The sequence below is a fragment of the Vigna radiata genome, chromosome 11 (assembly GCF_000741045.1).
Source record: "Vigna radiata var. radiata cultivar VC1973A chromosome 11, Vradiata_ver6, whole genome shotgun sequence".
NCBI lineage: Eukaryota > Viridiplantae > Streptophyta > Magnoliopsida > Fabales > Fabaceae > Vigna > Vigna radiata.
Genome location: NC_028361.1, coordinates 5,064,861 through 5,088,196, shown reverse-complemented (window position 1 = coordinate 5,088,196; position 23,336 = coordinate 5,064,861). Strand labels below are relative to the sequence as shown.

General features: G+C 30.2%; 1 protein-coding gene across 1 annotated transcript; it reads left to right on the top strand.

The window, feature by feature from the left end:
- The first annotated feature begins 14,364 nt into the window (after nucleotides 1-14,364).
- LOC106777696 (BEL1-like homeodomain protein 4) lies at nucleotides 14,365-21,715 on the top strand. The gene is made up of 5 exons (XM_014665406.2): nucleotides 14,365-14,811; nucleotides 14,992-16,317; nucleotides 17,474-17,859; nucleotides 18,711-18,771; nucleotides 20,692-21,715. Exons 2-5 carry the CDS (start codon nucleotides 15,175-15,177, stop codon nucleotides 21,310-21,312), a joined length of 2,211 nt encoding a protein of 736 aa, XP_014520892.1. The 5' UTR covers nucleotides 14,365-14,811; nucleotides 14,992-15,174; the 3' UTR covers nucleotides 21,313-21,715.
- Nucleotides 21,716-23,336: the final 1,621 nt, after the last annotated feature.

Here is a 23,336-nt window from a genome sequence, read left to right as displayed (position 1 = left end):
GTTAGATGATAAATGGTTTAGTGAAAATTTTATATTATATTTGATGATTTTTATATGGTGTCATTTATTGAAGTATATGGGTTGTTTCTAGTTATTTGAAGTATATTCATTGTTTTAATACGTTTTTATGCATTGTGAAAGTAAAGTGATACATATATGATTTCAAACTCATGAAAGTTAGTTCAAAGGTGAAATTTTGTGATGTGGTTTCAAGTACTTTTAGTATGGATGTAAGGAGTTCAGTTTTGAGAGTTATCCTGACACTCTAATGGTTATTCATTTTCACATAGAGGAAATTGACACATATGGTGAGAGTAACAATAGGTCTTAGTCTTAGGTGCTTCTAGTATGATTCAAGGCATGGAACATACTCTTGTGAGTGTGGTTGGGTGAAATCCATTGACAATGACTTTGCAAAGTAATAGAAGCTACCACAAGTGCACAACCCGTCATAACTCGTCACGTATTCTAAGTCCGGACAGGTTAGTCAAACTATGGTCATGCATAAAGTGTTTAGTTTGTTGGCGTGATATGTGTATCATATATATAATGTTTAAATGTTTATATGTGTTGTCTTGTCTTTGTATATGTTTCTCGATAATCACCTTAATGGGTATGAGTTTAAAGATAATATATTTTCAGTTATGTCAACGGGAGAGTAAGAAAGAAACATCAATATAGATAGTTTCTAGACTTCAAGTGTAGATATTTCTTTTATAAAAGATGTCTAGTTTTTTTTTATAAGTTTTATTTTTGTAGCTGTTACTTCAATGATTTTATATTACTAAATTTAGAGGATGTTACATTTACCCTGATTTTTTTTTTCAAGTATTTGATGAACTTTTAAATCTGTTAACATTTTAGTATAAAAGGACAAAAATGTCTTTAAGAGACCGTTAAAAGTTTATCCACTGTCTCCAATGCCTACCAAATTCTGGCAAAAATACCTACTAACTACTTGTAGGTAAATAATTATAAAAATATTTTATTTAAATAATATTAAGTGATCAATTTATATAGTTATTAAAATTGTTTTAGAAATACACGAAATTAATAAATATATATGTAGAAATAAGGACTGGTCTAGCAAGTGGGCCAGACATGTACAAGAGCCCAAAAATCTAATGCTGAACCAAAACCAAATTAAAAAACGAAAACACATCTAATCTAAAAGTGAATTTCTTATTATTAATTTCAAAGGGAAATTAAACTCAAATCTAATGGTAAATACAAGTACATATTTTACCTTATTTATGTTTTGGGTTAGAAAATAAAAAGTGAACGAAAAGAAAGGTCAATAGTATAAAGAGATATTTTTTTGAATTAAATAAAAAAATTGAGAATTATTTAATTGAGAATTTATATAATTTTCAGAGAATAATTATATTTTATTCGGTGCATCAATCAATCATATAATTAAATTTTATTATTATTTTCATATTTAATTAGGATGTAATTTTTATTTTATTCTGATTTCACTGAAGAATGATATATTTACACTTGTGTATGTAACTGTCTTCAATGATCCAAATATTGATTAAATATCTTTGTTTAAAAGAAAAATCAATAACATATGAGAAAAAGTTGGCATCTCAATGACATTATTACCATTAAAACGTTAATTTATCATTAGTATTATTAATTTTTTTCACAAATTAATCCATGAAAACAATGATAGCTTTTTATATTTATTCCTAAAATGTCATTTAATGTAGTCCCATCTATGTTCCTATTGAATAAGCAAAGATAAAGATAATTGCAGATGGAAGGGCAATGAATTTGAGGACCCCTCCCTAGTTTTTAGGTAAGTCACCATCACAACGTGTCTCACTGCTCACCACACCATGCCTTTTCAACTACCTCATTTTTTTTTTAAAAAAAGTCTTTTAACAATTCTTTTTTGATAATTTTTTAACAACGCATACGTAGCCGTTTATGATTGGTCCGTTTCAAATATTTTTTTGAAGATAAATTCAAACATACTAATAAAATGATGACACGTGTCCTGTTGTAAAAAAGTTGTTAAAAAAAAGTTATCAAAAATATCATTGTCCTTTTCTTTTATATGCACAAATCTAACCAACAAAATATATTTCAATATACTTTAATTTTTTTTTTAATTTTAGTTTTCAGTTTAAAACAATTGGAAAACAATATTTAAAATGTGTTTAAAACATTTCCAAAATTATACAATTTCTTAAAACACGTTAAGCAAAAATTACTTAATCAGAGTTTCTTAGAGTAGAAAATTCGTAGTACTTATTAGGCCGAAATGTAAACACCGGGCTACGTAGCCCATTTTACAGTTACAACTTTGGGTTAGTAAGCCTCAGAAACCCAATAACTAATCATCCTCTTTTGTCTACAACATTTTTCAATAATTTACAACAATACTAAATAAGAATATATTGCTTTAAAGAAACATTTTTTTTTAATATTTTTTGTTTCATAATAACAATACACATATTTCATTTTTTTTTAAGAAACTGACATCCTGTTATAATACAAGCCAGAAACATAAATATAATTTTTTTTCTCAACTATAGTTTTCATCAAAATTTTCAAGAAAATAATGTTAATCTTTATATGGCATGGGTTGGACGTAGTCGTTTACACTTTATTTTGTCAAGAAGATGAATGAAAATTATAAAATGTATAATTTAAATTGAAAAGAAATAAAAGTGAAAGAATGGAATATACCATCCGACATTTCAACTTCCCAGACGTTTTTTCTTCAACACTTTTTTTTTCTTATAAATCTCATTGTATTTTTAAATATCATCTTTCTATAAGTTAAATTCCAAATTAACTTGGCAATCGATAAAGGTTAGAAACTAATTCCAAAGGTATTAATACATTTCAAAAATCTATTCTTTAAACTCGTTATAAAGCCTTAACGCATTAAATAAATTATTGTTAAAAAATAGTCTGATAAAAAAATACATAAGATTTTATTTTATTTTTATGTGTGTTGTTGGTAAACATATTTCCTTTTTTCTTTTTTTTTTCTTTTTCTTACGAGAAATAAAGTTGCTTAGGAGGAGAATATGAGTTTGAAAAAGGTAGTTTATGATATGATATAAAAGCAAATAGTATAATTTTGGTTTTCTTTACTTAGAACAACACTAAAAATGCTTATAAAAAAACTCAGTTTTCTTAATTTACATCGTTATAATTAGTTATGTACTAAGTTCTCAACTAATTTTTATCAATTAGTCTTCCTTTCTGCTAGAAATTAATTATCGTGCATGGTTTTTGTTACTAATTAATGCTATTAGTTTTAATTTTAAATTTTATTAAGTTAATTGGGATTGAAAGTCTCGTATTTAATAAAAAACTTATTAAGATTACTCTTATATAAATAGAAAATTTATAAATTTATTATATTAAAGCTTTGAGTTAAAAGTGATGTATAAATATTTTATAAGAACTTTTTCACATCTCAAAAGTATTGAAATTTTTGATATTTTTTCTAAAAAAAATGTTATAGCAATATCGATGATTTATCTTAGTGACAATTCAAACTAGTATCCTATAAAGTAGGTGAACAATATTTTCTTTGGTGAGTTTTGATATTTTCATGATTGAAATAATAAATAAATAAAATTTAAAATGATTTTCCTTTTTTTATCTTTTTTTTTCACTAAAATGAATATTAGTTTTGTTAGGGTTAAATATATTTTTAGTTCTTTAACTTTTAGTGAAAATTAGAATTAGTCACTCTTCAAAACTGCCTAATTTAGTCCTCAAACTTTAAAAATGTATTAATTTAGTTCTTTTAACTAAATTTTGTTAGGTTTATTTGATGTTTCAAGCATGTTTCATAATAGTATTTGGGTTGTTTACACTATTTGACACATATTTGTTTCAATGTCAACTGACAAACACGTTTGAAACATCAAATAAAGTTAACAAAATTTAGTTAAAAGGATTAAATTCATATATCTCTAAAGTTGGGAGACTAAATTATGTCAAAGTTTTGAAAAAAAGACTAATTCCAATTTTCACTAAAAGTTAAGGAAACAAAAACATATTTAACCATTGTTTTTTCACCCATCCATTCACTCAAATCAAGCTAAATCTAGGAAACGAACGCGCAACATATATCTATCTTTAACAACATTCACAATATCATCTAAGTAAACAAACTAATTTACATAATGAGTGAAACCTTTCCATGTTCACTTTTCTCATTCATTACTTTTCTTGTTTTCAAGTTAAACCTTCTCTATCCCATACTATAAACTAACTAACTTCTGGTCAAAGAATTTGAAGAATAATATTTGAAACAATACAAACAAAAATCAATTTAAAGAAGACACTCATTCAAAATTGCAATTTCAATTGTCGATTCTCTCATGATGAACAACCTCGTCATATTTTCTTCTAGGTTTATTCATTTGATACACTGTTGTTATAGATTACTATTCACTCTAAAAAACACGTCTTACCACACAATTACAGACTTAGTGTGAAGCAACAACTGTTAGCTTTTCTTCAGCTCAAGAACAGCAAAAAAAAAAATAAATATACATACATACATATATATATATATATATATATATATATATATATATATATATATATATATATATATATATATATATATATATATATGGTGGTTCAAATTGCCTTATTAAATACATTGGATATGTTTGTCCTATGAATATTTATGCAAAATTTTCAAAAGCGTTTTAAAAATGAACTTTTGGCATTTTCTTCTTGTCTTGGTTATCCCACGCAAGACAATTACATGTGCAGCTTCGTATATACATTGATTTAAGTGGCCCCTCAAAGATAAAACCAGTTGATTAATTGCTGATTATTACTTCCATGAAACACCCAATTTTCTTTCCAATTGGTTTGTTTCAACTAGCTAGGATACAAAACAAATACGATAACTATTTAGTAAACAATCACCAAAACTAGAAAATAGAGATTTTCATTTATTGGCCTTCGTCTGAAATTTATTATCAAGCTGTTAATGTTACTCAGTTTTATATTGTTTACCAATTAATTGTGTTTGTTTACTAATATATACGATAACTTAATAAGAAATAATAAGTACGGTAATATCTATTACTTCTCAATTTTTTTTGTAAATTTTTAAATGGCAAAAATTAAATATTTATATATTGTAAAGGGATTGAGTTTGTATTTTAATTTATTAATATTTTTACCTTTAAAAAAATATTTTTATTTTAAATGTTAAATTTGATTTTTATCCTATAAATTTTTTCTTTGATTTTCATCTGCCAAAATATAAAATTACTTCCTTCTATTGACAAGGCTTATTAATTACTAAGTTTTGAGGGTGATTATGGATGTAGGTTTTTAAAAATATTAAATTCATAAAATAATTTTGATGTAACCAAAAAATATTTTTAATATATGTGTATATATATTATGATAATTTTTTACGTGAAACTTAATAATCATGTGTGAATACTTATCAGAATAAAGGTGCTATCAATTTTCCTTTAATAGCACAGGCAGTTAGAGTATAGCCATGTGCTAATTTCCATGTGAAAATAAGGTGAGGTTGATACCCTAAATTCTTGAAAACTGGTATTCCACAAAACCATTTTTTGGTATTTCCATATTCTTAATTTAATTAAAAATCTTAGGGTAATGAAATTCTGGAGGTTCTCTAATATTTCAAGGTATAAAAGGTGTTTACAAAAATAATTATAGACAGTTTTTCAATAATGTAATCAGAATCAAACTGACATCATTGAACTAATTAATTAGATGGTTCACCATAAAGCTTGGAAACCCATTCAAACATATGGCTATCTTAGAAATGGAGTTTTGGAAATAAGACATCACTTAATTTAGATGAAGTTTTTATTAAGTATCATATAAAAATCTTATAGTTGCAATCAATCAAGCAAAGAGAAATATGTGTCTGTATTGAAAATATATTATCAATGTTTACAGAAACACGGTGTTTATAAAATTGTGTACACTTTTATATTAACTTGTCCAGCATCACTATATACGACTTCTTTCTCGTCTACCAGAATATTTTAAAGACTAAATTGGTGAAAAATTCAGAGATGACCAAACATATTTAATATACGAAGATATTAAGGTAGAAGAAATTGCATGAATTTTATACTATTTGTAAATATTTATATGTGAATTAATTAAAGTCATTGACGTGTACAGAGAAGCTTACCTCCAGATTCGAATATAGCTAAGCATACATACATATAGCATAATACATAGGAACCATAAAATATCTATGGGGGCTTGTAGTTAACGTTAATTAAGCAAACATAATTTGATAAGATGAGAAAATAGGTTTCCCACTAAAAAATAATAATTGTGTCAGAAGTTTCTTATCAATTAAAAATAAGATCAAATTATAATATATAAATAAAATATAAACTTTATTTAATAAATTAATTTTGCAAAATTAAATTAAATTTAAAAATTTACTTTCTAATAAATTGGATTAAAATATTTAATTGTGTTTGTTTGTATGTATGTTTCCTTGATACAGAAGTAGGGTTTTAGATAAGGGAAGCTGGGAAAGTGATAATTGTTATATTTAAAATGTAACTAGCAACTAACTAGGTATGGTTAGATTGGGCTGAATTGAGAGAGGAAAACCAAACAAACACTTTGCGTTTGTTTCTCCAACTGCAATTTAAACCAGAAGAACAATTGACAGCTCAACTTCTGTTTCTCCACTGTTCTTAGCCATAGTCTTTTGTGATGTGTCACGTGATTCTCACACTCTCCTCACACGTACGCTCCCTGGTCCCTTTGCTTCGCCAGGGACCATTTCATCATTGCGACAACCTAATTATGTCTTATATCCTCCACTCACGTGCCAAAGTCGGCTACGCACGTGTCTTTAATTTATGGATGCTACTATTGGTTAAACATTTATTTTCTCCCCTCTCTCCTACTTTTTCAAGTTTTATTACTTTTGTATGCTTATAAACATTTTTAAAGTTCACGTTCTGAGTTGCAAGTGCCGCACTGCTTTTGGAAAGTTAGAAGGAACAACAGCCACCCCTTTCCTTTAATCTTTAAAGTCCATGACAGTTAGAAGTGAGGTTTAAGTTTGATTAAAGCTCACAAAATTGATTTGTAAGATAAAATTTACATTCATCTATATATTATAAATTAATTTTATTTCTAATCAATATAAAATTTTAACCGTCACAAAATATTGCCTCGCCCCCATAATTTTCCCTTTTGGCATCGCTGTGATTTGGATTCAAAACCTCACCATCAAAACGCTTTTTATCTGCACCACAAACGTTATCTCAGCTATAAAATTTTCAAACAGCAACGCTTTTTATAATATTGTTTAAGATGGAGGGATAGACAGTAGTGTACCGATGAATTGACATAGATACAAACATCATGCAATGTTCCAAGGGCTGTTGTCATTTCCATGTTCACTTATTTAAATATTGCTCTAACTAGCTGCTTGTACGTGGGACCCAAAGAGGATGTTTGCTCAATTTCAAGCACATTCTGATAGCTAGAGCTGTCTTTAATTTTCACAGCACTAGTTTGATGATCGTTTTGTTTATGGATGACGATGGGGATAGCAACACGAATAAGAGCATCCTGCACAGTGCTCACGTCGATGTTACTATAATGTCATCATTATTGACCAAGTTTCATGCTATATTTAGATTTTCCCAATTAATGGGTAATCAACCAAAGTTCATTTTCTAATTCTGTATTACCAAATTTTGTTTTATCCCACAAATTTTGTAATATAATACAAGATCAATTTGTTAATGATTTAGATATACATTATTTATGACAAACATTTTGTGAAACATGTTGTATCCGTAAATTTAAAAAAATTACCATACATAGTGTTAGAAGTAGATTCTAGGCCTAACTCAACCCCACACTGTCCATCGCTAGGATAGGCTCTAACCATAGCTCCGATACCATGTTAGAAAGCCTAACTCAACCCCACAAAACCGGCTTGTAAGGTGAGGTCTGCACTCCACTTATATATATTATAAATTGGCTTTATTTCTAGTCGATGTGGGACTTCCAACACATTGCTCTAAGTATACTTATGCATATATGTATAGCACAAAGTATATTTTATACTATATGTTAGCAACTAACTACCTCTTTGTAATGTTTTATTTGTTTGTATTCATATTGTTGAGTAATTGAAACGGGAAAGGACGACCTTCTTATTTATTGCTGTTGATGAATTCTTTGGAATGAAAGAAAGACGTGAAATGTACTATCACTCATGACTAAATAAGACGAAAGAGGAAAAAAATGACCGACAAAATTTTATGTTTTTGTTTTGTTTTGAAACATAACTATAAATGATATATTAAAGAATTCTTTTTAACTTTCAGTTTATATTTCATTAAATAAAAATAAAAGTTAACATATTAATTTATTATCTTCAGATGAGATATCATGATATATTTTTAATTATCTCATGGTTTATTAGTATCCGATTTTTTATGTGTTTTTTTTATAAAAAACTAATCATAGTATTACATTCGTTAATAATTTGTTTGGTGATCAATTTGGAAGAGTATGTAAGTGAAAAATCTTAAATTTGTAAACTTTTGTATTAAAAGTTTGATAAACAAACAGATAAAAAAAATCTTGTTAGAAATTTAAGGATGAATTTAAATTTTACATTAATTAAAAATGAATTAAAAAAATCCTTACATTTTATTGTCATAATAATAACAATATTCGTTATTTAAATAAGCAAACTCCAATTTTAATTATTTCATATTATTTTATATATTTTTTAATTTATCATATTAATAAATCATTCACGAACTTTTTTTCATTTTTTATTATTTTTTCTTTTATTTAAACAGTCATATATTTTTTTCTGCTTTTCCTTTCATCTCTACTTTTCATTCACTCAACTCAAACACAAACTAAGGCCACTCAAAAGTAGGTAAGTTACCCATGCAAAAGAGGAAAATTCGTCTAAAGCATCAACACGTGGTGCATTATTCTTGATATTTATGATTGTAATGTAAAAGTTAGCTGTGTTAATCAGAATATGTTTTAGATTTTTTTTTCTACTAAATTCTTTTAAAAAAGTATAAAATTAATTTGTGTACCCTTTAAAATTAAAGAAAAAACGGAAAACTAAACAATTTTTATAAATTAGCATTTATAACTTAATTTTAGTTGATAAAAATATTGATTTTAATTTATTATAAATGGAATTTATGAAAACTATCATTAAATCCAGGTTACGATTTGTAGGTGGGGTTTTCTTTTTCGAGCTTCTTTTTGGAAAAAAAAAAAAATCTACGAAAAACATGTTTGATAAGTTCATTAGCATATGTTAATGAATAATGCTAAATCAGATAATTATTTCCAAAAGCTAGTTTATAGTTTTATTAGCAGGGAATGCCGCAAAAGGTTATCTGTCAGAATTTTTGCAGCCTTGATTTTACATGAGATTGTGATATATAATTATTGATTAATATATAAGGTAGTGGTCATAATCCCATGTTAATTACGTGTGCAGTTGTAGCACCGTAGTACGTTAAGATCATGTCGCTAATTTGCTTGGCAACATTTATCATACCCTGATAATGATATTATTTTAATTAATTTATCTATCACTTTGATTAATTTAAAATAATTTCACGTTTCTATACTAGATGCTACATGTCTTTCATGAAAGATAAATCTACTCCAATTGAGTAAGCTATAGTAAATAATTAATGTAATTATTTATCTAAATATATTTCAAATGTAATTTTCGCATTAATGAAATTTCTACATTAGTACATTTAATACTACTGATATATATTTTTAAGCTAAAAACGAATTTTTAAATAGTATTTTTAATTATAATAGTAATTAAAACAAAGCCAATTACTGACTAATTTATTATTAACACGTGCATTTTATTGCTGGACAATCCCAAATATAATTTTTCATCCCAAAACTTCAAAGGAAATCACTCAACTATTATTTGGAGCCATGCTTAATTTAACAGAAAGAAGGTTTTCCATTTAAAAAAAAAAAAAGTAAATTGAAAGGGAATGATAAGCATAGATAAGTGAAATTATGTTTGTAAATGGAAAGCATAAAGTAGTTGGGGGTGTTTCATATATCACTACTACGTACCTACACATACATGTTCCACCTTTCTTGTAGTTAAACAAAAGATGCGACACAGTTTTCCTTCAAATTCTGTCTTCACATAAATTTACAGTTTAGCTGCAGCTCATCTCCATGCATGTTTTGCTACAATACTAGTCAACATCACCAAGATAACAAGTCTTGTGGTTAGGGTTGCAGGAAAATGTGATAGGAAACTGAAAATCTCGAATTTCGAGAAAGAAGAAAAACATTGAAATGCATGCATTTAACCAAAAATGACAGTGATGAAGTTGTGTGAAGTTTAAGACTTAACTAGCTACCTATACTTAGTGTGGTACCTGTCGGGCCACTGCTCCTTTATTGCAATCCGATGCTGTGTTTCTCTTGGCCTTTTTTTCTTCTTTCTAGATCCTATATCTTCTTCATATTCCAACTTTAGTTATACATGCTTAATCACTATTCATAGATATAAAATTACTATCCACGTTCTATTTAATGCAAAATGTAATTAATATTACTGTGTTCACCTTTACATGTTACTGTGCAGTTTAATTTTGTACTATCTCTCTGCGTGCATGCTCGTCACAAAGATGTGTCATTATTTGTTGAAAAGAAAAATGTTGTGTATAGCTGGCAACTTGCAAGTGTAGATGGTGACTTTACGGGACCATCCATAGCCTCCTCGGATCTGCAACCCCAACATAACTATCTTTTAGTTTATTTCTTGAACTCACCCCAAGTGTGATCATTTTTAGCTAAAACCTACTATTTTATTAAACTAATAAAATAAAGGACAATGATATTTTGACACACTTTTTGACAACTTTTTTTACAATGAGACACGTGTCATCATTTTATTGGTCTATTTGAACTTATGTTTAAAAAATATTTAAAACGGACCAATCACAAGCTGACATGTATGCATTGTCAAAAAGTTGTTAAAAAAGTGTTGTTAAAAGAAGTTTTTCCTAAAATAAATAACAAATACTTTATTTATTCTTTATTTAAACATTTACTTAATCATATTTATCTCTTCGCACTTTCATTTTGTTTCATCCTTTCGACCAAATTAAGCTCAATAATTTATATATGATTTAAAATTAAAATAGTTTCAAGTGGGCATTTCTTTGATAAGATAAATGACGAGAGTGGTTATTCTTTTTCTTTCTTTTTTCTTTCTTTCATAGGTGGGGCTTTTATATGAACATCAAAAGACGTGTGTAAAATATCGCATAACGTTTTCAAAAGTCAAACTTGTGATTGTACACACTCTAATATGCATGCTTGCCAAAAATGATATACGAGAGTGTCATATGCTATGTTACTATAAATTAGACATATAAAATTAAAGTGAAAGGTTCACTTTTGAACCCTAAATGGTACATTATATCGTTATCTTTTCGCTGATAATTAAAATGGGTACATGCTTAGCTATGTATTATTCACACATCATTACAATTAGTTGTTTAACAGGAAATCAAACCGTCACTGTAATGCTTTTCAGTGTTAATATACTACTTTATACATCATAACCATATTGCTTCAAAGTTTACAAAATTTGTAAATCAAACAGCTAAATCATGATTCACCGGTATTAATAACACAATATCGTTAACTAATGATTATATAAACATTAAAAAAAATACAACTTTAATAAGATTTAAGACACAGAAATAATCTATTTTATAGTTTTTAACATTCAAAATATAAAAAGCATATCATAATATTTAATTTTAATGTTTCACCATACATAATAGTTTTTATAAAATAAATAATTTTTCAGACAAAATGGTAAGCTTTTTTCTTTTTACTTTTAAGGGAAAACATTTAGATAAATTCAAACACTTTTTGTTGATATATGGATTGTAAGCCTAAATTACACCTTAAGAGTGGATTTAACTAAGGTTGATACAAGTTTATATATTATAAATATATTTTGTTTCTAGTTGATATAAGACTTCTAATACACTTTTCTTATGTTAACACATATTCATATAGAGTATCATGATAAACATTAATGAGCAATCTAATTACTATAAAAAAAAATAACATATTATCCACAAATATAATCCATCAATTATTGCAAAAATTCGTCAGTAATTTGAATTTATCGGTAATAAAAAATTTGTTGGCAAAATGATCCTTATAAATTTTTTTCATGGATCGCAAAATCCATTAATAATTATTGATGACCATAAATTCGTTGGTAATTATTGATGATAAAAAATTTGTCATTAAATATCCATTAACAAAAATCTGTCGATAATTATTGACAGATTCTGTATGATAAAATTTTTTAGTCAAAATCGTGTTTATATCTTCTTCTTCCTCTTCTTCCTTTTGTGCTTCTCCTTATTCCTTCTCTTCTCCTCGTGACTCCACAATTATTATCATCGTCATATGAACTGTTGTGTCAATTGCTTTTCAACCTTGTAATGAGATTGACACTTATATCTTATCATTAATCAATGTGAGACTTTCAACCGTTTTTAAAATAGTTTTATTTATCAATTTTGAATTCACTTGTTTCTAGATAAAAAAAATGATTTTTATAATTTTATTGTAGTGCATGCTAAATTAATTAATTCATTCTCTCTTAATTTGTCTTTATGAAAACTAATACGATTATAACATAAGATATCATACCAGACATTTTACATTTCCTTTATCAAGCATCAAAAGATTTCCTCCGGTCGCAAACTTGGTTTTGATATATAGTTTACATGCTTATCCTTTGGATGGCAATATATATTGTTCAGTTATCATTTTTATACATATGCTACTAAGAATAGTCATCCAACACTGGCTAGTTTAATATTTTAATGCATTGGTTAGACAATTAACCATAAAAAAATTAAATGGTATTTAAAATGTATTTGAAAATTATGACATGGACATGCAAATAACATTATTTATTACAAAATTTCCTGTTATTTATGCTTTGAGTAGTTTCAATAATGGATTAAAAAAAAAAGCTTTTATGCAGATACTTTATAACTAATAATTTTATACTGTCTATCAAAACCATAACCTAATATTAACAATGTTCCTTTTGTATAAAAAGTTATTAATTGTAGACATATTTGTTTCAATGAGGTTTTCTATATTTGATAATAACTCTAGAAGACTTGCAGGACAGAAAAATAATGATGAGATAAAATGATTACACTTAAAAAGAATGATATTTAAACTAAGTATAATATAGAAATATGAAATATATTTAAACCTTAATCATAAGTAAAAGAAGGTGAAACATGAAAAACACCTGTAAAAAAATAAGGATACACGAAAAGGGAAAATGAACATGGTCATTGTGACAGTGGCAAACCTTAAAGCGGTTATGAGTACTTTTCAGACCCTATTTATCCCACACAAACCTAAGTTGTCTGTTTTGCCCATTCACTCGCACGTGCCATCCATCCACTTCGTCTAGCACTCTTATTTCTAAAATCTCTTATATTTTTCTTGTCTTCCTTCGCCAGGACTATTTTGTGAAGAATAATAATATTTTTACAACATTTTTTATAATATTTTAATATTGTTATTGATACAAAATTATTTTACAATCAATAATAATAGTAAACATTAATATAAATCAATCACAGAATAACATGTAAATAATGTTAAAATATTATAAAAGAATATTTTTAAAATATCACTATCTATTTGTGAGTTTGCAACGCTTAAAATGACCAACATGACCTTACCAACTAAGGGGGCTCATCCCCATCGGCAATGATTATGTAGGGCACTACGGTCATTCCAACATATAAAAAAAAGATGGTGGTAGTTTGGATCGTTGAGATGACTTTCTACTCACCTTATCTTTATTTTATTCCGTAGTTTGCGTTTGTTTCCAAAGGACGTATTCGGATGACAATAAAAGCCAATACTTGTGATGACATTGCGTTAATTTCATTAACACCCTATATAAAACTAAGCTACCATCACAATAAATAATTAAAAAATTAATCATGATCCTCTCGTTAAAAATATGATAATTTTTATTCAACATATACCATTAATACGTTTCTAAGCTTCTGTACAAACATGTTAGAGTTTGCGTATTTTTCCTTTTCAGAAGCATCCATTCATATTTTGGAAGAGAACACAAATCGTTAGTCTCTTAAATAACAATCCTTAAATCCAAGGCTTATTGTTCCTATTTTTTGAGTATACAAGATAGGGTTATTATGGTCATTGGAGTGGATGAATATTTCTTGTGTGTGCAATTGTTTACCAAAATATATAAATATGAAAAATGGTGTGAAATAGAAGAATAAGGAGATTAAAAAAAAAAAAGTATATATAAAAGGACATTATTGGTGGGGAAAAAAAACTAAAGGAAGAGGTGAAGACCAAAGAAGGGTGAGAGCGACAGCTTTCCTTTCCTCTCTCTTCTTCACTCTCTCGTTCTTTCTTTCTCTCTCTCTCTCTCTCTCTCTCTGTTTATCTGAGACAAGTATGATATCAGTCCCCCAAACCTTCCATCTTTAATTTTATATCGTTGTGAAGCCCGCACTTTCTTTTTAGAGAATTGATTTCAGAGACCTCTTACTTCCCATAGAAACAAAAGAGAGAGACCACAACATACAGAGAGAGAAATTGAGTGACTGTGTTTGTATGTGAGAGAGAAAGAAGGAACTCTAGAAGCTATCAAAACCACCGAGGATGTCTGAGTGCTTTACATCTTTTCATATCCTGCAACTCTGAGAGGTACACATATGTCTGCATATACACACGCCATTAGATATACCAGCAAAGCTGAAAATGATAGAGATGAGAATTTACCTCTCTCTTTCTCTTTTTCAATTGTCTGTGAATAGTATTTCTTGATGTGCTGGATTTCTTTAATTATTCTTCTTATTACTGATCAATAATTCAACCATTGGACAGAAGTAACCAGGATAAAGCTACTGAGGAGGGTTTAGTTATTTTTGTTGGTACTTGCTGGCCAGAGAAAAGAGATAAAGATGATGGTTTTAGCATGGGAATAAGAACACCGTTACATTCATCGAGGAGACTATTACTGCACACCATTGGTTTTCTTTTCGATCTTGGATTAATTGTTGCAATTCTATGTCCCAAGATTTTCAATCAGGAATCTTCAGCTTCCCGAATGGGTTGGAGAGAGGAAGGGTGAGTCCACAGCAGCAGATCCGGAGGGACAAAGTAAGGTTGCAAGGAGGGTTCGAGGCAGCGCCATTGGTTGGGATAGAAGAAGAGGAACCGGTGTACGAGACTGCCGGGATGTTGTCCGAGATGTTCAATTTTCCGCCTTCGGCTGCGGCGGAATTGATGGAGCAGCAGCCTGTGACGGCCACGTTTAGGGCGGCGAGGCAAACCGGAGAGTGGTACGGAAACAGACAGCAACAAGGGGTGAATATGATGATGGGTGGATTGGGGGATTCGAAGAACCAAAACGGTGTGAATAACAACCAGCATCAAGCACAACACCAGATTTCAAGCATTAATGCTGACTCAGCAGCTGCCATGCAGCTTTTTCTGATGAACCCTCAAACGAGGTCGCCTTCCCCTCCTCAAAGCCACGCCACTCCTTCTTCAACACTCCACATGTTGCTTCCCAATCCTTCTTCCAATTCCCTCCAAGGTTTCACCGGTTCGGCGGTGGGAGGGTCTTTTGGGCAATTCACATGGGTTCCTGAGAGTGCTCATCAGCAAGGAGGCGTGATGGAAGGGCAAGGTCTTTCGCTATCGTTGTCTTCTTCTCTGGAAGCAGCGAAAGCCGAGGAATTGAGGATGGGGGACAGTGGTTTTCTATATTACAATCATCAACAAGGGGGTGGTGTGGGAGCTGGTGCTTCTTCTTCTTCTTCAACAGTTCAATTTCCGTACAAGAACAACAGTCATCACCAAGCATTGCATTTGCAAGGGGTGATAGGACACGACAACAACCAGCAGGGACATGTTGGGTTCGGCTCATCCTCGTTAGGTGTAGTTAATGTTCTGAGAAACACAAAGTATGTGAAGGCTGCACAAGAGTTGCTTGAAGAGTTTTGCAGTGTTGGGAGGGGTCAGTTTAAGAAGAACAAGTTGAATAGGCAAAATTCAAACCCTAATTCAAATCCCGATGGAGGTGGTGGTGGTGGTGGTTCTTCGCCTTCGTCAAAAGATGCCGGTATTCCTCCTCCTCCTTTGTCAGCCGGTGATAGGATTGAGCATCAGAGAAGGAAGGTCAAACTTCTATCAATGCTGGACGAGGCATGTATTGTAATCTCTCTCTTTCTTTCTGTTCTCCTCTCGCCTTCTCTCCCCATCAAGAGTCAAGGTCCCCCAATATCTTTTCCTTCTAAATTATTTCCTTAATTTAATCCTTTAATTAATACTGCATTATTTGTCTTCCAAATTAACAAGAGGATTATAAAGGACACGCTTCTCCTCTCCGGCCGGTATCTTTAATTAATTTCTACCTTTTTAAAAAAGAAACTAGAAAAAAGGGAAAAGGCCGGCTGGTATAATAGGGTTCCATTTCATAGGATCAGTTGGTAGGTAAGTGTTCCTTATTTTAATTAATACAAAATTGGTTTTTTTTTTAATCCTTGGATTTGATTGGTGGGATGACTTTATGTTATTTTATTTGGGTTTCTTGGTTTGGTGCAAACCATGAGACTAACTATTAGGAGAATACGTCCATCAAGAAGCGACGTCCCTTCTCATTAGTAAGATAGACTCCAACACAAGAAAGAAAGCACTCACTCACCATATCTATTACGTACCATGTCAATCCACCACACCTATCATGGAAATATTGCAATCAAACCCGTTTTTTTATCATATCTAAGTTCATCCTTTACTATTTTTTTTTTTATTTTATTTATGTGCACAGGACTATCAGTTGAAGAAGGTTACTTCCAGAAAGAAACCAATGAGATTATTCTTCCTACTCGTTAACAATCAATGAATACTTCAATGCATCCCTATTATTCCTTGGCTGGGATTTTGTTTTTTGTTTTCCTCTTTCTCCCACACAATGAACCAAATTAAATACTTAGTTGGAAAATTTCTTTCTCCTGTCTAATCCATTCATTTAACAATCATAAACTTATCAATATATTTAATTTGCCCAGTGGTCTTTCACTATTTGCATGGGTTAGTGCCCTTTTTTTTCTAACTAATAACTATCCACATTTATTTCACATGAGTTGCTTTCCCTTATTAATGCTAAAGTCGGTTCATCTAGCTTTTCACAAACCGCACAATGAATGAGTAAATGAGAGCATGCATGAACACATCTTCTAGCCTTTACTTTCTTATTTTTTAGTTTTGTTATTTTTGTCTTCAACATTTGATCTGTTATCTCATTCATTACTATGCAACGTTGTGAATATTTAGACGTGGTAAATTTTTGTTTTTTCAGGTGGACAGGAGATACAACCATTACTGCGAGCAGATGCAAATGGTGGTGAACTCATTTGACCTGATGATGGGTTTCGGTGCGGCGGTTCCATACACAGCGCTGGCGCAGAAAGCAATGTCTCGGCATTTCCGGTGTCTGAAGGACGCAATAACATCACAGCTGAAGCAAAGTTGCGAGCTACTGGGAGAGAAAGAAGGGGCGGGGACCTCAGGTTTGACCAAGGGTGAGACCCCAAGGCTTAAGGTTCTTGAGCAAAGCCTAAGACAGCAGAGAGCCTTCCATCAGATGGGGATGATGGAACAAGAAGCTTGGAGACCCCAGAGAGGCTTGCCTGAACGATCTGTCAACATTTTGAGAGCTTGGCTTTTCGAACATTTTCTCCATCCGTAAGTTTTCCTCTCTTTTCTCTCTCCCTTTTCATTACTTATTATAACACGAGGATCATATTTGCCTATTACTTTTACTTACTTCTTCGCCCATGTGCTTGTACAATCTTCACCTACAGATTGTTTTGGTACAACTAAGCAAATGAGCAACTAAAGTTATATTTTTAGCAATTTATAAAATGAAAGTAACATTTGTTCCAGCACTGTGTTGAATATGGAATAGTACTATTTTTCCAGTATAAGTAATCTATAATAACGGTTTTTGACTTGAGAGTTAAAGATAAGACCCTATACAGAAAATGATGTGATTATTAAGAAGAAGAAAAAGCAGGAGGGTTTGTGTTTATTTGAAAAGATAATAAAGAGACAAAGAAAGGGAGGGGATGTGGCAGAAGGAAAGAGAGAATCTAAAAGCCATTATTTATGTGCCCAACGATCGTTTAGATGAACAGTAATGCAGTAATATTGCAGCGTCCTTGGATGTTGTCTTGGCAGCAAAAAGGTCGAAAGATGCATACAGCACATCGCTGCTTTAACTACGATGAATTTATCAGTATCTTTTTTTTTGTTTTTTTTTTTTCTGATATTGTTGAATACCTAATTAGATTAGAGATTAAGTGGAAGGGTGGGGGAGGGGATAAAGTAGAGACAGTGATCAGTGTGTCCAGTAATCTGCTTTACTTCTGGCATGGCAGCTAGGACATAGATCTTTCTTTCTTTCTCTTAGATTCTCACGCCCACGAAGGGAAAGAAAGAAAGGTTTCAAACTCAGCTAGGTGTACAGAAAGCTCCGTGTCCTTTTACACAGTTAAGGCAGGGACTCTGATGTCATTTTCTCGTCTCTTTCTCAGGTATCCAAGCGATGCAGATAAGCATCTGTTGGCACGACAGACTGGACTATCGCGAAATCAGGTTCCTTCATTTCTTTCTTAACTTTAATCTCTACACTATTTAATATTTCATAAGATGCAAAGTTACCACATTAACAAGACTAAGTAAAAAAGAAAAAAAAAAAACAGAAGAAGAGAACGATGAATGGGAAAAAAAAAAGAGGGACCAGCACTGAGTTCAGATGCAACTTACGTGTTTTTGAGTTTTGTTTCTCTGGTTTTTTTTTCTGTCTCTCTCTCGGAAATGCTGGTTTTATTTTGTTTAATGTCACCTTTTCTCTTTTTGTTCTCATGTCGAAAACTTCGTTTTCTTCTCTGAAGACATACTTATCTTTTTGTCTAGTTTTAATTTAGTATTGGAATCTTTTACACACTAGACATAATTAATTCTGAAATGAAATGAGCAGAAGTAAGTACAGAAGCAATGAGAGTTATAAATAAATTTGTTGTCTTCAATTCATCTCACTCTCTTCCAATTACTCCTTTCTCTCTCATGTGAAACTGCTCCTCCTCCCAACTACACGTTATAGGAACCATAAATATGAGGGAATAAATGTGTATTTTTCAGATGTTAATGTCTCTCCTAATGCCATCTTTCGAGTTCATGCAGCTTCGTCCCCCAATACCTCTCTCTCTCTTTAAACATTATATTTTTTATATATAAAAGTACATGCACTATTGTACATAAACACATTTATTTTCACTACTATATAAATCTATTCTAAATTTTGTGTGTTTGACATTATCATTTATGTCACGTAAATTTTGCACTCTCAGCTGCATTTGCAATATTTGCTTTTTTTATTCCCTATTTTTTATCCTAACTCATACAATTTTATAATTATCTTTAATGTTATTAATCAATTCAAATTGAAGTTTTGAAGTTTTGCCTCAATAATCTATATTGATCTATAATGAAACTTAAAGGAACTATGTTTTGTCATTGAATATTATTGTTTTTCATGATTTTTTTTTATCATTTTGTTTTTCTTTTCATGAAATCCATAATTCAATAGTCTTGTTTATGTCATATACAAAATATAATGTGTGAAAACTTGTAATTAACCTTTGTTCGCGGTTTATGAAAAATGAGGGGTTGAGAGAAACTTGATAGAGGAAATGATATTTTTATTGAAAGAATAAATTTATTCATTTATTTAATCATCATTTTATTACAAGAATATCAGGTGTTTAAACATACTTACTTCTATTCTTGTTTAGCTTGAACTTTTTATCAGTGAAGCAAGAATATTAATTGATTTTTCTTCTATATTGTGTTTTTATTTCATCTTCTCCTAAGTTAGATCTGTAGCAAACCAAGATGAAGAGAGCTGGAGAGAAAGAAAAAGAAAAAACTGTTAATTACCTGTGCCTATCTTCCAACTACACCCCATATGCACCTATACCCTATAGTGGTCAGTGAAATGGGGAGAATTAGACTCATACAACTAAAAACACTGTCCCTTCTTAGAAGAAACTGGTGATGAATAGTTTCATCTGTTGTGTAACTAATCACATATATTTTTTAAATCTGTCATCATTGATGTCCTTTGTGTTACACCACCACAGAGAAGATACCTCGAAGTCTAATCACACTTTAGCACAAAAAGACAAACAACAATGAGCCAGCAGAAAGGAAGCTCTTGTGTGTCCTTTTTCTTTTTGTACTCATAATAGTATCAATTAAATAATCGAACTGAAATTATATACTCCTAGGGTCAAAACATAGGGTGAAGGATTTTAGCTATTCTTATGAATTGCCGAATCTAAATCTCAAGGCATTCATGCACTTTAGTTTTTGATGATATATTAAAGCATAGCTTTGATACTAGAGTTTTAGTTTGTTCGTGGTGGGTTTAGTCATATTGAGAATTTTGTGAATGGAGAGCTTGATGTGTTTATATATATACGTAGATTGATGGGTTGAACGTGTTTTTTTCAGGTATCAAACTGGTTCATTAATGCCAGGGTTCGGTTGTGGAAACCCATGGTGGAAGAGATGTACCAACAAGAACTTAAAGAAGCAGAGAGTACAGAAGAGAGAGAAAATAACCAAAGCAACAACAGCAATATCAGTGGGAACCAAGCACAAACTCCAAGCACACCAGGAGCAGCTACGACGTCAACAGCAACAACAGCTGCACCACCAACAATCACAACAACAAAACCAACAGGAAAAAAATCCGATATCAATGCCACCGAAAGCGACTCATCACTTGTTGCAATGAATAGACAGGGCTTCTCGGAAAACCAAGGAAAGCAGTCCACCACCACCTCCACCACTGTCATGGCCTCCGTCAGCGCCACCACCTCTGAGATTGCACCACCCGGGTCACAGTGCTTCGACTCAGATCTGCCCCCACAGAGATTAATGGCCACTGATGACACGTGTCGCTTGGTCACAGCAGATTTTGGGACCGCGTCTGCAAGTGCTGACATTGGATCCACACTCATTAGATTTGGGACCACAGTTGGTGACGTGTCACTCACCCTAGGGCTTCGCCATGCCGGGAACATGCCGGAGAAAACTCCTTTCTCTGTTAGAGACTTTGGAGCCATTTAAACTTCGATATAGTACTACTTCACATAATAATAATATTATAATAATATAAAAATAATATATAGGAAGATGCTTTATCACATTATATTATATATATATCATCAAAAGAAAACATTTTTCCACTTTTATATTTTCTCAGTTATTCCTCCATCGGTCTTATTTGCATTGTGGGAGAAGGACAGAAAAGAAAAAGATAATACTATATGAGAAAGGTAGTCTCAACTCAAGTTAGCTATTAATTAGGTGTAATCTTAATATATGGTATCTATTGTATAACTGTACAGCATATTGTTTTGCATGATTTTTTCCCCGTATATGTACTTCATTATTTAAGGTTTGTAGCTTAGTTTGACTGCACTTGATCTAGTTAATCATGGGAATAATAACTGTTTCTTTTTGTTTTTCACTTTAAGATCATGAAATGTCAAACCTATCAGTTTTTATTGTACAATTGTTGATTTTACTTTTATTCCTTCGACAAAAACAAGGCTGTCTTTCATACATCAAAAGGTAAGAGTCGAATGAGCAATCACTCATAACTGTTTGAAGTTATGATTTATTTTTTTCTCTTTTAAAAAGTATTGTGTTAGTGGAGAAGTCATACGGATGATAAATAAATAAACTAGATAATATAAATATTTATTGTAATTTAATTTTTTATTTTAGCATGATGAGTATGAAAATAATATATATGTTTTAGTCTTATCTACGTTCTAATATATAATATATAAAGTAGATATATTTTTGTCTTGTCTACATTCGATTCTATTTTAGATTATCAAAATACTTTTAGTTTAATGTGTAATCTAATAAATTTGTATTATTTTTTTTACTTTGATCTTTTAGTTATATAAGGAAATCTTTCTTTTTTTTTTTAATTTTTTAATATTTTTTATAAATTTTTATATTTGACATAAAAATTGGTATCTTTCAAATATTAAATATTTCATAATATTATGTTTTTTTAATTATAATTTTTCAAAAAATTATTTAATTTATATTTGGAACAGTGTAAATATACTTGTTTCCTGATATAAATCGAAATGTTATAAAAATTCTTATATGAAAAAAAAAAACTACTTAAGGGATGAACGTAAAGGTTGAAATTTTACTTAAAAATTTAGGATGAAATAATCAAATCCAGGTGTTGTTATCCTTATTAAGTGACGTTGAATGTTAGTGTTTAATTTAGACAAAAGTGGTTCCTAAAATGAGAACTTAGGTGTTCCTAACAAAGTTGTATAAAATGAGCAGAATTTTAGACATAGATGAATCTTACGGAAGTTGTACATAGGAAGTATGAGTTTGGTTTTTTGTTTTTCCTTAAATTGAAGTCGGGCATCAGTTACATAATTTCTTTGTTTTTGGTATATAAGTGATGCATATATAGCAGTGACAAGAGACAGCTCTGTAGAGTATTGAGAGGAAGGTGAGTGGTGATATTTATAATAGAGCGGAATGGATTACACAATTTCCACTTATATGTACCTCTCTAATTATTGTAATGAATCTTATACTACATTATTGATCTAATGCAGGACATGTTACCTCAATCATGGAAGTCAGAAAAACATACATATATTGTGTATGAGCCTTAAATTCACACTGGGACCACACCTCATCTACCAATGCAAGTTATCCACTCTTTCAAATTGAAAACTCTCCATTACCCACCAAACTCTTCTTTTCCCGCTAAGCAAAAAATCACTCTTTTAGATCTTCAATACTTCAATATCAGGGCTACACAACATTTTCCATCAACTCTTTACAACACAACAAAAACTCAAATTCTTACAATAATACAAAAACTTGTAGTTGAAATCGACTCCAGATAAGATCAATTCATAATATATAAGTGAGTGCAAACCACATTTTATAAACTGATTTTGTAAAATTGAGTTAGGTTTAAAATTTACTTCTACCACTTATAACTTTCTAACATATATATATATATATATATATATATATATATATATATATATATATATATATATATATATATATATATATATATATATATATATATA

What these genes read in the sequence shown, in the direction of transcription:
- LOC106777696 (XM_014665406.2), top strand. Translation starts at nt 15,175, where the DNA reads ATGTCCCAAGATTTTCAATCAGGAATCTTCAGCTTCCCGAATGGGTTG. An exon ending in TTCGAACATTTTCTCCATCC is followed by an intron (nt 17,860 to 18,710) that starts GTAAGTTTTCCT and finishes TCTCTTTCTCAG; the next exon opens with GTATCCAAGCGATGCAGATA. An exon ending in CTGGACTATCGCGAAATCAG is followed by an intron (nt 18,772 to 20,691) that starts GTTCCTTCATTT and finishes TGTTTTTTTCAG; the next exon opens with GTATCAAACTGGTTCATTAA.